The sequence below is a fragment of the Castanea sativa genome, chromosome 7, assembly GCF_040712315.1.
Source record: "Castanea sativa cultivar Marrone di Chiusa Pesio chromosome 7, ASM4071231v1".
NCBI lineage: Eukaryota > Viridiplantae > Streptophyta > Magnoliopsida > Fagales > Fagaceae > Castanea > Castanea sativa.
The window spans coordinates 18,829,655-18,841,936 of record NC_134019.1 but is presented as its reverse complement, the minus strand read 5'-3'; the positions used below and the strand labels follow the sequence as shown (position 1 = coordinate 18,841,936).

At 36.4% G+C, this 12,282-nt stretch overlaps 2 protein-coding genes across 3 annotated transcripts; one reads left to right on the top strand and one right to left on the bottom strand.

The window, feature by feature from the left end:
* Positions 1 to 316: 316 nt before the first annotated feature.
* On the bottom strand, positions 317 to 1,042 carry LOC142644090 (uncharacterized). The gene has a single exon (XM_075818769.1). The coding sequence runs from the start codon at positions 1,040 to 1,042 to the stop codon at positions 317 to 319; it is 726 nt and encodes a 241-aa protein (XP_075674884.1).
* Positions 1,043 to 3,671: 2,629 nt separating this feature from the next.
* On the top strand, positions 3,672 to 11,853 carry LOC142643376 (TMV resistance protein N-like). Of its 2 annotated transcripts, none has more exons than XM_075817979.1 (5): positions 3,672 to 4,180; positions 7,481 to 8,564; positions 8,676 to 8,948; positions 9,047 to 9,889; positions 9,973 to 11,853. In XM_075817979.1, exons 1-5 carry the CDS (start codon positions 3,672 to 3,674, stop codon positions 10,654 to 10,656), a joined length of 3,393 nt encoding a protein of 1,130 aa, XP_075674094.1. In that variant the 3' UTR covers positions 10,657 to 11,853. The 2 variants fall into 2 exon arrangements, with proteins under 2 accessions (XP_075674094.1, XP_075674095.1); XM_075817980.1 differs by having other exon boundaries at positions 10,190 to 10,358.
* Positions 11,854 to 12,282: the final 429 nt, after the last annotated feature.

Sequence of the window (12,282 nt, the reverse complement as noted above, 5' to 3'; positions counted from 1 at the left end):
CATCCTTTGAAACAGTTTCATGTTTGTCCTTGTTATCATTCCTGGATCTACTGGAGTCTCCCTTCTTCACAAAATTTTGCAATTTCCCTCTCCGAATGAGCTCTTCTATCTGCTCCTTTAGGTCTCTGCAATCTTCTATGTAATGAATGTGATCCTTGTGGAAACGGAAATACTTCTTCTTATCACGCACATTAAGGAATGAATGCAATTGCCTTGACCATTTGAGGTAATGTTCATCCTTAATCTGCATTAAGATTTTGTCAACAGACATAATTAAAGGGGTAAATTTTACCATCCGAGGGGTTTTATCTTCTTTTCACTTGTTCTCGTCAGTGCCTTGACGATCCCCCCGTTCTCTTTTTCGTCCTCTTCGGTCTTCTCCCTTTTCTTCTCTCTCCTTGGGCTTCTCTTCATCTCTTATCGCTGCCAAGGCATCTTCAGTGTTCATATACTTCTGCACTTTTAAGAGCATTTCTGTCATCATCCAAGAAAGGCTCTTCGCGAGTGCAACCACGAACTCTCCAGACTTTAATCCGACTTTGAAGGTCGTCAGCTGGAGTTTGTCATTTGCTTTATCTACCTTGAAGGTCTCTTTGGTAAAACGCTTCACATATGATCTCAGGGTCTCCTTCTCCCCCTGCCTGATGGTGAGCAAGTGGCATGTCGGCCTTTTTGGGCACTGTCCATTGACAAAATGGGGTAAAAAGGAATTACCCCATTGCTCGAAGCTATTGATGGACGATGTGGGTAGCTTAGTGAACCACTCCCGTGCCACTTCCTTGAGAGTGGTGGGGAATGAGTGGCATAATATCTCATCAAGGGGCTGTTGGAGGCCCAGAGTTGTCTTGAAGGTGTTGAGGTGATCTAGAAGGTCTTTCAGACCATTGAACTGCTCGAGCTGTGGGAGACAGAACTTTGAAGGCATTAGGCACTCTTGGACTGCTGTTGTAAAGGGCGAGTCTATCCTCCTGGCCATCCTCTCTAGGCTCTGATCTGTTTTTTCCCATATCGCACTTCTCAGCTCGTCTATTTCCCTTCTCATCTCCCTGAGGAGGTCTACGTTCGCTCCCTCAGGAGTAGTTGGTTACCGGTGGTCATTCCCTCTTTGGTTGTCCCCCTCATTGTTTTGGGGGTCCCAGAATAGTTGTCTCCTTGCTAAAGCTACAACCTTATCCCCTGGTTCTGCCTCGTGAGCTCCGCCACGCTGGCTGTGAGGGTTTGGATTTGCAAGGCTAATGCTACAGAATCTTGCACGTGCTAGACTCCATTTGGACTCTAGAGTTGAATGGAACTATGCTCTCAAACCTAAGTACGAAATTGTCATCCCCATAAACAGAGCCAAACTGATAATGCTGATATCATCAATTAAGTCGATTCATTCAAATAGGTCAGAACGAACTTTGTCTCTGTACTTGCAAGGGTGGCAATAGATCCTCTCTCTAAGTGGTCACCGATGTGGTGTCAGCTACGGAGTCTCTGATGGTAAAGTTAGTAATGAGAAATAGTAGAGTAGGTTTGCAAGAACTAGAGTGAACAAAGTATTTTTACCAATGTGTATATGTGTACCTTCTTTAGCTCTGAGATGTGCTTATATACATTCTCATTCTCTCTAGCCGTTGTACCCTATTCATGGTGCTATAATTGCTTCTTTTGTAACATCTCTGGGCTCATTCAATGTGAGCTTTGATGGGTCTCCAACAGTATCTTTGGCTGATTGGTAATTGTCCAAGGCATTGAATGCTCCCTTTATAGCGCTTCTACCATCGTCCATCCTGAGGGAGGATGGGCGGTGGTACTTGATGGGCTCATTTGGACTGAGATTTATTGGTCCTATCATATAATAAAAAGTATAGTCTACAGAAGTTCCTATAAGAGGCGATGGCCTCCTAACTCTGTTTCTATATGCTAGTTAATGTTGTTCCTCTGTTCAAAAAAAAAAAAAAAATTATAATCTACAGATTAAATCATTGGGAAAGGTCATGAATCATCAAACTTTTTTCCCTATATATAAACTAAGGATTTACCCATTTTATTTTTGATTAAAAAAAGAGAACCTAATGTTTATCACAATCTTGTTTCTATCATCAGTGAAACCAAAGAGTCGAAATTATTTGTTGTTAGAGTCACGTACTTGGCATCTCGTACAAAAGACTTTAAATCCATACAATTGCATGAAGACGATTTCTTGTGTACTTTTTAATGTGTATTAAAACTCAGGTTGTGTGCGGCAAAGGTAGGGCAGTGCAGGAACTACCCCCCTCCAAAAAAATTGCAAATTACTTTTGGCTCTAAAATTTATACACTTGCCCGCCTCCACCCCCCTCTCCAAAAAATTTACAAGCTGACCCATAAAATCCCAAAAATAAATAAAAAGAAAAATCTTTAAAAAAAATGCATATATCCAAATAATAAGAAAAGTTTTTGAACAACTCAAAAATCCGATCTAAGTAAAAACAATAACAACAAATCAATTACAAATCCTAGCAAAATAAATCATAAATACCCAATAACCTTTACCCAATTTTTTCCTCTCATTTGAGAGTTCTATTCCTCTCTCAAATAACTCCACCCCTATAGCCATAGAGACAACTCCTATGCCACTAATTGCTTCATCCACACGTCAGTTAATATCACCAACAGCTTGAGTTAGTTGGTGTCTTTAACTCAACCGGTGAAAAAAAAATATTTATTTCTTGAATGATAGAATTTTATTGATTTTTAATATTTTATTAACTTTGGGACACACTTGGTATGCATACAAAAATAGTATTACACATGTGAAACAGCAACAATTTATTATTTTGTGCCTAACCTAAATGCCACCAAAGCATGTATGTGATTAATCTATTGGTATAAACTATGTCATAACTAAATTAATGTAATGATGGGAAAAACTTTATTATTTACTTAGTTAAAGACTCAAACTTACTATCCATTATCAAGTGATTGTTTAATAGATCTTTTTGTTTTTAATACCATTTTTTCAAACTCTGATTTTCTTTAAAGGAAAATAATCTCAACCTTACCAAAACACCAATAATTGTCTTACCCTTTTTTCGCGGAATATTAAGGCATGATATTTATTAACCATTATTTTAGCTATTTTATTAGTGCGTTTCTTTTAAATGTTTTATATATATATATATATATATATATATATATATCATAGCATTATGAAGTTATTAGTTATAGAATTGTGTGAAAAGAATAAATAATTTTTTTAATTGATAATGTGGATGGAATAAAGAATCGGTCTAACCTTGGTCAAACCTTGAAAACTTTTGATTAAAAATTTCTATTATTAATTTTTTTAAAAGAAAAAATTAAAAAAAATTAAAAAAAATTAATGCTAATAATGTATCATTGTCAACCTCTAGATTGATATTCTAATTTTTTTTAATCTTTGAACAAAAGAATTTGACCCTCTTCAGTTTGAATTTTAGTTCTCTCCCTGTCAGGCTATCAGTTGGAACACGCTTCATTTAGCGGGAGCTTCTCAAACGTGTCAACATAACCAAAATCCGTAAATCGTGGGTCAACAAGAATATCATAAGCCAACTTGATACAGAATATTAAATTTATTATCTTTTTATTTTTATTTTTTTGAAGCCGAATATTGAAGTTCTTATAATGCTCTTTTCCATAAACAAAGCATAGGTTGTAAGTTTCCAATGGCTTCCATGAGCACTCAAGGAACTTTTTCTTCATCATCTACTTCTTCAACACTCCATTGGTCATACGATGTTTTCCTCAGTTTCTATGGTTTTAACACCCGCAAGACTTTTGCAGATCAGCTATATACTGCTATGAAAGACAGAGGCATTTCTGTCTATAGGGATAGCGAAGAACTAAAACAAGGGACATTCATTGGTCCAAAGCTCATGAAAGCCATAGAGGAATCCAGGTTTGCAATCACAATTCTCTCAAGAAACTATGCTCTCTCAAGTTGGTGTTTGGATGAACTTGTCGAGATTGTCAAATGCATGAAAGAGACGCGGTTGACAATTTTACCCATTTTCTATCATGTAAAACCATCTCAAGTTCGAAATCAAACAAAAACTTTTAAAAAAGCCTTCTCTAGGCATGAAAAAGACGCTGAGGTCAATAAAGAGAAGATACAAACATGGAGAGCTGCTTTAAGAAAAGTAGGAGATATTGCTGGATGGCATATGCATGATAGGTAACATTTCACCTTTCCTTCTTTCGATGAGAATAGATGATATTTTGAAATGTTGGATTTATTTTTTCTCTTTTTGGGTTTCAAATGGTCTATAGCATCATTATTATCATCCACACTCATACTTAACAGCTCTCCCATGACTGTAATCATCATGATATTTATTTTGGTACATTTCAAGTCAGATTGAACCAAATAAACTTCCAATTAGGTTTTAGAGCATTTATATCAGTTTACCTAAAATTTTCTTCTACTATACATTAAAGACATACTTTTTTATTTTATTTAATTATTTTTAAAATACTCACATCAGATTATCTATTATGTTTTCTATTTCATTATAGTATTAACTCTTCTTTTTTTTTTTTTTTAATACTTCTCTAAACTATCTCCTTGTCTCACCAACCCCTTCAATTTCAAATCATCACCCTCGCAACAATCAGATCATCTCTCCAACCCTTTCACCATCAGATCATATCCACTACAACAATCAATCTGCACATTTTGAGAAAGAAAGAGAGAGAGAGAGAGAGAGAAAACCCTTTATGTTGTGATGAAGAGAGTGAGCAACTGAGAGAACAAGAAGCGAAAAGAAGAGAGTTGGGCCCTGTTTGGATTTTGCCAAACTTAGTTAACAAAACTGAGTTTTGTTAACTCATAACCCAAAAACCATGGGCCCCACATGTCTAAGGTCTATTTGGCTATTTTTCCCAGATGTTAACTCAGTTAACAAAACCCAATTTTTTGGATTGAGAGTTAACAAATTCGAAAACTCCTGTTAGGCTGTTTTCAAGTGATGAGTTATGTTAACTCAGTAGCACGCCCGTAATTTTGGACAAGAGTTGGGTCCCACAGCAGTGTATTGTTACATCATTGCAGACCCGAAACATCAATGCACAGCAACTGGAAGCTCCCAACGGCACTTTTCCTTTACTTTCCCAACTACCAGTTTCACTCCTTCCATCTCACTTTCCCTTTTCCTTCTCCCAAACCCACAACACGCCAACAACTGAAGCAGAGCTCCGTTCTCTCCACTGATCAGCACCTTCTCTCTACCGATCAATACCTTTAGCCCGAGATTTACACAGCTCTGCTCACTGATTTTTGTTTCCGGTGAGACCCAAGCTCCACCGATCAGCCTTGTTAGTTCTATCAAAAGAAAACCCAAGCTCTGACCTTCCGTTTCACTCACCCCACCAACGATTTTTTCCTTCACGCTAAAATGCAACCCACAAAAACTCTTCATTCCCAAATCCAAGCAGTCCTCACACTTCTAAACCCAGTTTCCCAACCTTAGTCGTCACACAATCTGCTTGATCTCTTTCTTTCTTTCTTCTCCAGTTCACGCAGCTTCTTCACTTTGCCTATGTTATTCCTCACTTCTCTCTTCTTTAATTTTTTTTGCTTAAATTGATTTTGGCCATCAACAGTAAGATTGATCTCTCTCTCTTTTGGATTTCTTTCTCACCATCTGTTTGTCCCTCGCTCTCTCATGCCTCACTCTCTATTTGCAACTTTGGGTAGCCGATCTAGTGGTGGTCGTGGTTGTGGTGTGGCTGTGGGTATGGATGTGGGACGTGAGCAAAATCTAATCATAGCCATTATGGGTTTGGGTTTTGGTTTTGTGAATATTTTTTGGGTTTGAGTATTGTAAATTTTCTGGTTTTTGTTGTTCATTGTGATGAATGTGTAAGTTTTGGTTTGCTGTGTGGGTGTGGTGTAAAGTTTTGGTGAACAAAACTTTTTAGGTTATGCTGCGGAAAATTAACCTAGGAAAAGAACTGTTTATAAAAAACTGTTTATGTTTATCAAGGAGAAGCAGAGGAGTTTGGGAGGTTGGAACTTTATAAAAAATCTGACCCAATTTGACATGTGGGCTCCACTTGTGGAGTGAAAAACTCACTGAGATATTCCACTTAAACAGGCCACCAAACAGAGTTATAAGAAATTGGGGTATTTTTGAGTGATGAGCGAACAGTGATGAGAGATGAGTGATGAGTGACGAAAATTGAGTGAAAAGTGAAGAGTGATGAAAAAGAATTAACCAAACAGGGCCTCGATCGCTGAGAAATAAGAGAAGAAACAAAGACTAGGAGAGAGAGAGAGAGAGAGAGAGAGAGAATATTAGAAAAATGAAGCAATGAATAAAATAATAAAATGTATAAACTAGCTCGAGTGCCTCCTAAATTTGGACAAGTAGTGTAGTGACATCTTATTTTTCCTGATGAAAACATAAATTGATGTGGGTATTTTTGGAATTCACTGAGCAAATTTTGGACATTATGCTATTTTAGCCATGATTTTAAAAACCAAAACAAGACCTGAACCGTTTTTTTTTTTCAAAAGTCCCAATTCAACCCAGTTTTCACCGATTTTAGAGGTTTTACCGAGCCAGACTAGCTTCTAGCTCCCGATCAAACCGGCCGGTCCAGTCCAATTTTTAAAACAATAATTTTAGCACATTTAATGTGAATGTTCTTATACAATTACCAAAACTATTGCAATTGAACCATTGTAAGAAGTGTTTTGTGGTTCATCTATTGCAATAGATTTTGTGACTACTTATAATTGTTTCTCATTATTGTATATTTATTATTTGTTTGTTTGTACTATTGACGTAAACAAAATAATTTATTATCGTAAGACATTTATTGTTTATCATTTACTAACTAAACTTCATTATTGTTACACATTCAATAACTAACCATTTAGACATGGAGACAAATAGAGAGCTAGAAAGCATGGACAAGATCAAGAACACTGACACAAATACAACACACTGATACGACAATTTTAAAAAATTAGGACACGCCATGGCAGGGATATGTATATTAATTAATTATTCTTCATATAATCTTAAAAATATATCAATTTAAGACAAATAATGAATAATACTTTAACAAATTCTAAAATCTAAAATATAACCCGGTTGTGTCCCATCATATATATATATATATATGAAGGGCTGGGACCCTCATGTAGCCATGTCTTAGAGGTGTTAGTGTGTCCAAAAGGTGCGTTGGACACAGACACAAAGCCCAAATAAGGTTTCCACGCTTCTTGAAGCTTGTGGGTTTGTAATATTTTTTCTTTTAAATAGAGAGTAATTATAATCAATTTAAAATAAACACATATATGTATCATACATGTGTGTATATATATATATATATATATATATATATATATATATATATATATATATATATATATATATATTTATACCCTTTTACAAACTAAGGTTAACTAAGACCCCCAAAATAAAATTGTTGGCTACATCACTTATCGTTTAATCATTTTTTATAGGTATGAATCAGAAGTTGTTCAGGAAATCATTGACATGATACTTCATGAATTAAATCGTGAATTTCCAAATGCTTGTGAGCACCTTGTTGGAATGGACTCCCATGTCGAGAAAATGATGAACTTATGTGGCACTGAACTGGATGATGTTCGTTTTATAGGAATTTGGGGGATGGGCGGTATTGGTAAGACCACTCTAGCATATTTCATTTATAAAAGAATTTGTCATCAATTTGAAGCTAGTAGCTTTATTTATAATGTTAGAGAAACGGTTGAAAAACATGGTATTGTTTATTTACAAAAACAACTTCTTTCTGAGGCCTTTATGGAAAAAGAAGCAAACATTTGGAATCATCATGTGGGAATCAGATTGATAAAGAAGAGACTACCCGCTAAAAAGGTTCTTCTTATTGTTGATGATGTTGATAAATATGAACAACTACAAGCATTAGCAGGGAGTCATGATTGGTTCAGTCAGGGAAGTAGGATCATTGTAACAACTAAGGATAAGCACCTATTGGAAATGTGTAGGGTGGATTATATATATAGAGTAGAGGGATTAGACAATGATAAATCCCTTGAGCTGTTTAGTTTGACAGTGTTTAATAAAACCACTCCTAGAAAAGAATTTTTGGATTTGTCCAAAGGTTTTGTGAAGTATGCTAAAGGCCTTCCTTTAGCTCTTAAAGTTTTGGGTTCCTCCTTGATTGGTAAAACAAGAAGTGTATGGGAAAATTACTTAGATCAACTAAAAGAAAATCATGATGGAGAAATTCTGGATACACTTGAAATAGGTTATAAGGGATTGAAGGATACTGTCAAAAATCTATTTCTAGATATTGCATGTTTCTTCAAAGGGGAGGACAAAGATCGAGTGGCAGATATAGAAGGTTCTTGTTGCTATATGGATTTGGAAACTCTCAATGACAAATCTCTCATTACCATTTTAGGGAGAAAATTGTGGATGCATGATTTGCTACAAGAAATGGGTTGGAGAATCGTTTGTCGTGAATCATTTCAAGAGCCTGGAAGACGCAGTAGGTTATGGCTTTGTCAGGATATATTCCATGTACTAAAGAACAATACAGTAAGTGGAATGGTATGTAGATATAAATGTAGAAAAGTATATGTTTTTATATGGCTCATAATTGTTTGTTGGATCTTGCCCTACAATAATTTCATTGTTTGTAATTATCAGGGAACAAAAATTGTTGAAGGCATGGTGTTAAACTCGGCCCTGCATAAAGAAGACTTGAATGCCAAAGCCTTCTCAAATATGAAAAGACTAAGGATGATTAAAATTTGCAATGTGCACCTTCCACAAGGCCTTAGTTTTCTTTCTAATGAGTTACGAGTGATGGAATGGCATGATTATCCTTTGAAATTCATGCCAAGGCATTTTCAACCGAACAATCTTGTTGAACTCATTATGCCTCGTAGCCACATTAAGCAACTACCAAAGGAATTTAGTGTAAGTATTTTACTAATGCAACGGCCTTTTTTTTAGCTTAGCTCGACTAAATTCCTGAGTACTTTCATTTTTCATATCTATTTATTGTTTTATCACAGAACTTGGACAAGTTAAAACTCATGGATCTTAGTAACTCCCAAAACTTAATCAAGACTCCTAACTTTAATGGACTCCAAAGTCTTGAGAGGCTAATTCTTCGAGGTTGCATAAGATTGCATAAGCTTCACCCATCCGTTGGATCTCTCAAACGCTTGTTAGAGCTTAATTTGGATGGAACAGCTATAGAAGAACTACCATTAACAATTGAGGATTTGACCAGTCTGACTTTGTTAAGTCTTCAAAATTGCAAAAAAATTATGAGCTTTCCAAGTGTGTGTTTGCCATCTCTTAAAATTCTCATTCTAAAAGGATGTAATAAGGTTCAACCACCCAAATCATGGTTTCTGCAAGGACTCTCCCGCATCTGTGCTCCACATGATTTATTGAAAGATTGCTTCTTCCCTACCCCAGATCCCACCAACTTTTTATTGCCAAGGTCATCTGGGTTGAGCTTCATGGTATCTTTGGATCTAAGTGACTGCAATTTATTAGACGGAGCACTCCCCAATGATCTTAGTTGCTTATCCTTATTGCGGTCTCTGAATTTGAGCAAGAACAATTTTACACACCTGCCTAGTAGCATATCTCAGCTTTCTAGTCTAAAAATTTTTGAGTTGAAAGATTGCAGTAGGCTTCAATCATTGCCAGATCTTCCCTTGAGTACACTATATGTAACGGCACAAGGATGTCCACTGGAAAATTATTCGAATCAAGTTATGTGGACGTCGGGTGAAGCAGGATTCACTACTGTTGATTTTTACAGGAATGAAGGAGAAATTACTTACTCTGGTTTGTTTACGCCAGTAGATCAGTTAGAGCTACTGTGGGAAAGACATGTGAAGGTAACTCTCTCTCTCTCTCTCTCTCAAACACACACACGCCTGCATTGTACATCATTATACTTACTATTTTAAATATGAAATAGGCGGCAATTAACCAAGATGTTGAACTTGGCATCTATTCACTTGTAACTGAAATTCCAAAGTGGTTCATCCGTCAGGGCCCTCCATCATCTGTAACAATCCCTTCTTCTGATCTATGCACCAATAGTTATTGGAGAGGAATTGCTCTATCTGTTGTTTGTGTAGTCTCTGAAAATTTTAATGGCCTTTCTTCTGGGCTGGATTTAAAATTTCTTGCAGAGTTCAATTTTCGTTCCAATATGAATAGAGTTCGTGTAGAATATTATCCTCTAGTCCTAAAGCGCAATGGATTCCTCGATGCTAGTTCATTTATATTTCATGTATACATACCAGCTGCAAGACTTGGAGATCACTTAGATGATTGTGATTGCATTGGTGCTTCGATTGCAATTGAACACCCTTTTATTGAGCCTACAAAGTGTGGTGTGCGTATAGTGTTCAGTCAAGATGTGGAAGGGTTTGCACAAGCTATATTCCCAGATGGTGTCCAGAGCTATCCACGTCCTGGAAGTTCCATATCCAAATGCCAGGTTGATATGGTGGAATCTAGCATGTCCAAAGGCCAAAATGACTCAAACATCATGCAAGAAAAAAAGTTCAAGTGTTTGCTTTCGGCATTGTATCAGGTTTCCTGTGATCTTCCCAAAACACCATATTTCGGTATCTCATTTTATCTCACTCACTGAACTTAAATTTATGTAAAGTGTCCATACTCTCTTATATCATGTGTAAAGTGTAGACATTCATGACAAATGTGGATATTGTGTGAAGTATACACGCAGGGTGTCAAACAATAATTTCCCATTTTATTGTTTACAAATTAAGGCAAGCTTGTGACAAAACTCAGGAGTGCCGCAGGTAACACTACTTGGATAAAACTTCAAATCAGAAGTTAATTTACAAATTAACGCAAAAGTAGAAAAGCTTATTAATGCAAGCTTTGTCAAACCTTGCCATTATCCCAATTGGCTTACCAATATTTTTCTCATGTTGAAGAAAAATAGTTCAATCAGCTACTGCATGGATTTCAGAGATTTTCCTTCAACCAACATATATGCTCTCATGAACGCCTCCAATAACAATAAAATGATCTTTATCATGGATGGTTTTCCTAGATACAATCAAATCAAGATGCAACCAATAATGCCTAGAGAACTTCCTTCAGAATGCCTATGGGGATTTTTTACTACACATTTATGCCATTTGGATTGGAGAACATCTGGGAAACCATAGTTGTGAAATCCAAAGCAGCAAACGATTACATTTCCCATTTAAGACTTATCTTTGAAAGATGCAGAACATATCCATCTCAAAGTTTTTAGGGAATTTAAAAGCTTCTAAAAGCTTAGCAGCATCTCCTTCAAGAATGATGTTAGTTAATTCTAAAACTAGCCAAACACATCAAACAAATAACCAAAGCTTCTGCCAAATTACATCCCCTGACTGTTCACGCTTGGCCCATCATGGTAAATTACTCCCTCCTCATTTAGGCGCAGCAGTATCCCTCCTTTACAGTAACGCCAAAAGTATTTTTCATCCATTTAGTTGGAGGGGACTTCACTTCGTTGGAGAATGATTATTAAGGTTCTTTTGGATTTATGGTGTTATTTGGAATCGATTTTTTTTTTTTTTCCTCTGAATATTTGAAATGATTTCTTACGTTCATGAATTGTTTGATTCTTGCTAGCAAACGCATAACGTTGTCCCCAAAAAAGAGTAAACTCTTTGGCCCTATCCACAATCCAAGTTGAAAGAAAAGGTTTGGCTGATAATGACTTCTCACATTGGCAAGTAGAAGAAATGGAGATTAGGATGGATAGACCATAAAGAGGTTGCCCATAATTGTAGAACAAAAAGGGTCTTTCTTGAAAATATGAATGGTTGTTTCAGTTGGGATCCCACAGAAGGTGCATTTGTCAACTAAAGCCCCATTTTAATCTCCCATCCATCTTAAGGCAAGGTCGCTGTAAGATTTGGGGCTACATTCGGCATCCTAAAATCTTCTGAACATGAAGTCCAAGTAGGAGGCCACTCTCATCGGGTAACACAAAGGACATTGAATAGGATGGCATAGCAAATGCCACAAATCTAATTAACATGGCTTGAGCAGCCTACGATAATCATTTTTGCTTTCACCCTTGTAATTTGTATTGAAATTTTGCACCGCACCTTCAAAGGGTTTGGATTTAATGGCACTAATTTTGAGTGGCAAGCCTAGACAGTTGGCTTTAGCATCTTCAATTGTAAACTCCTTGATTGAGGATAAACAAGCTCTTTCAGCTATACTAATGCTCCTGCTGAAGATCTGAGAC

What these genes read in the sequence shown, in the direction of transcription:
- LOC142643376 (XM_075817979.1), top strand. Translation starts at nt 3,672, where the DNA reads ATGGCTTCCATGAGCACTCAAGGAACTTTTTCTTCATCATCTACTTCT. An exon ending in AACTACCAAAGGAATTTAGT is followed by an intron (nt 8,949 to 9,046) that starts GTAAGTATTTTA and finishes GTTTTATCACAG; the next exon opens with AACTTGGACAAGTTAAAACT. An exon ending in TGTGGGAAAGACATGTGAAG is followed by an intron (nt 9,890 to 9,972) that starts GTAACTCTCTCT and finishes AATATGAAATAG; the next exon opens with GCGGCAATTAACCAAGATGT.
- LOC142644090 (XM_075818769.1), bottom strand. Translation starts at nt 1,042, where the DNA reads ATGAGAAGGGAAATAGACGAGCTGAGAAGTGCGATATGGGAAAAAACA.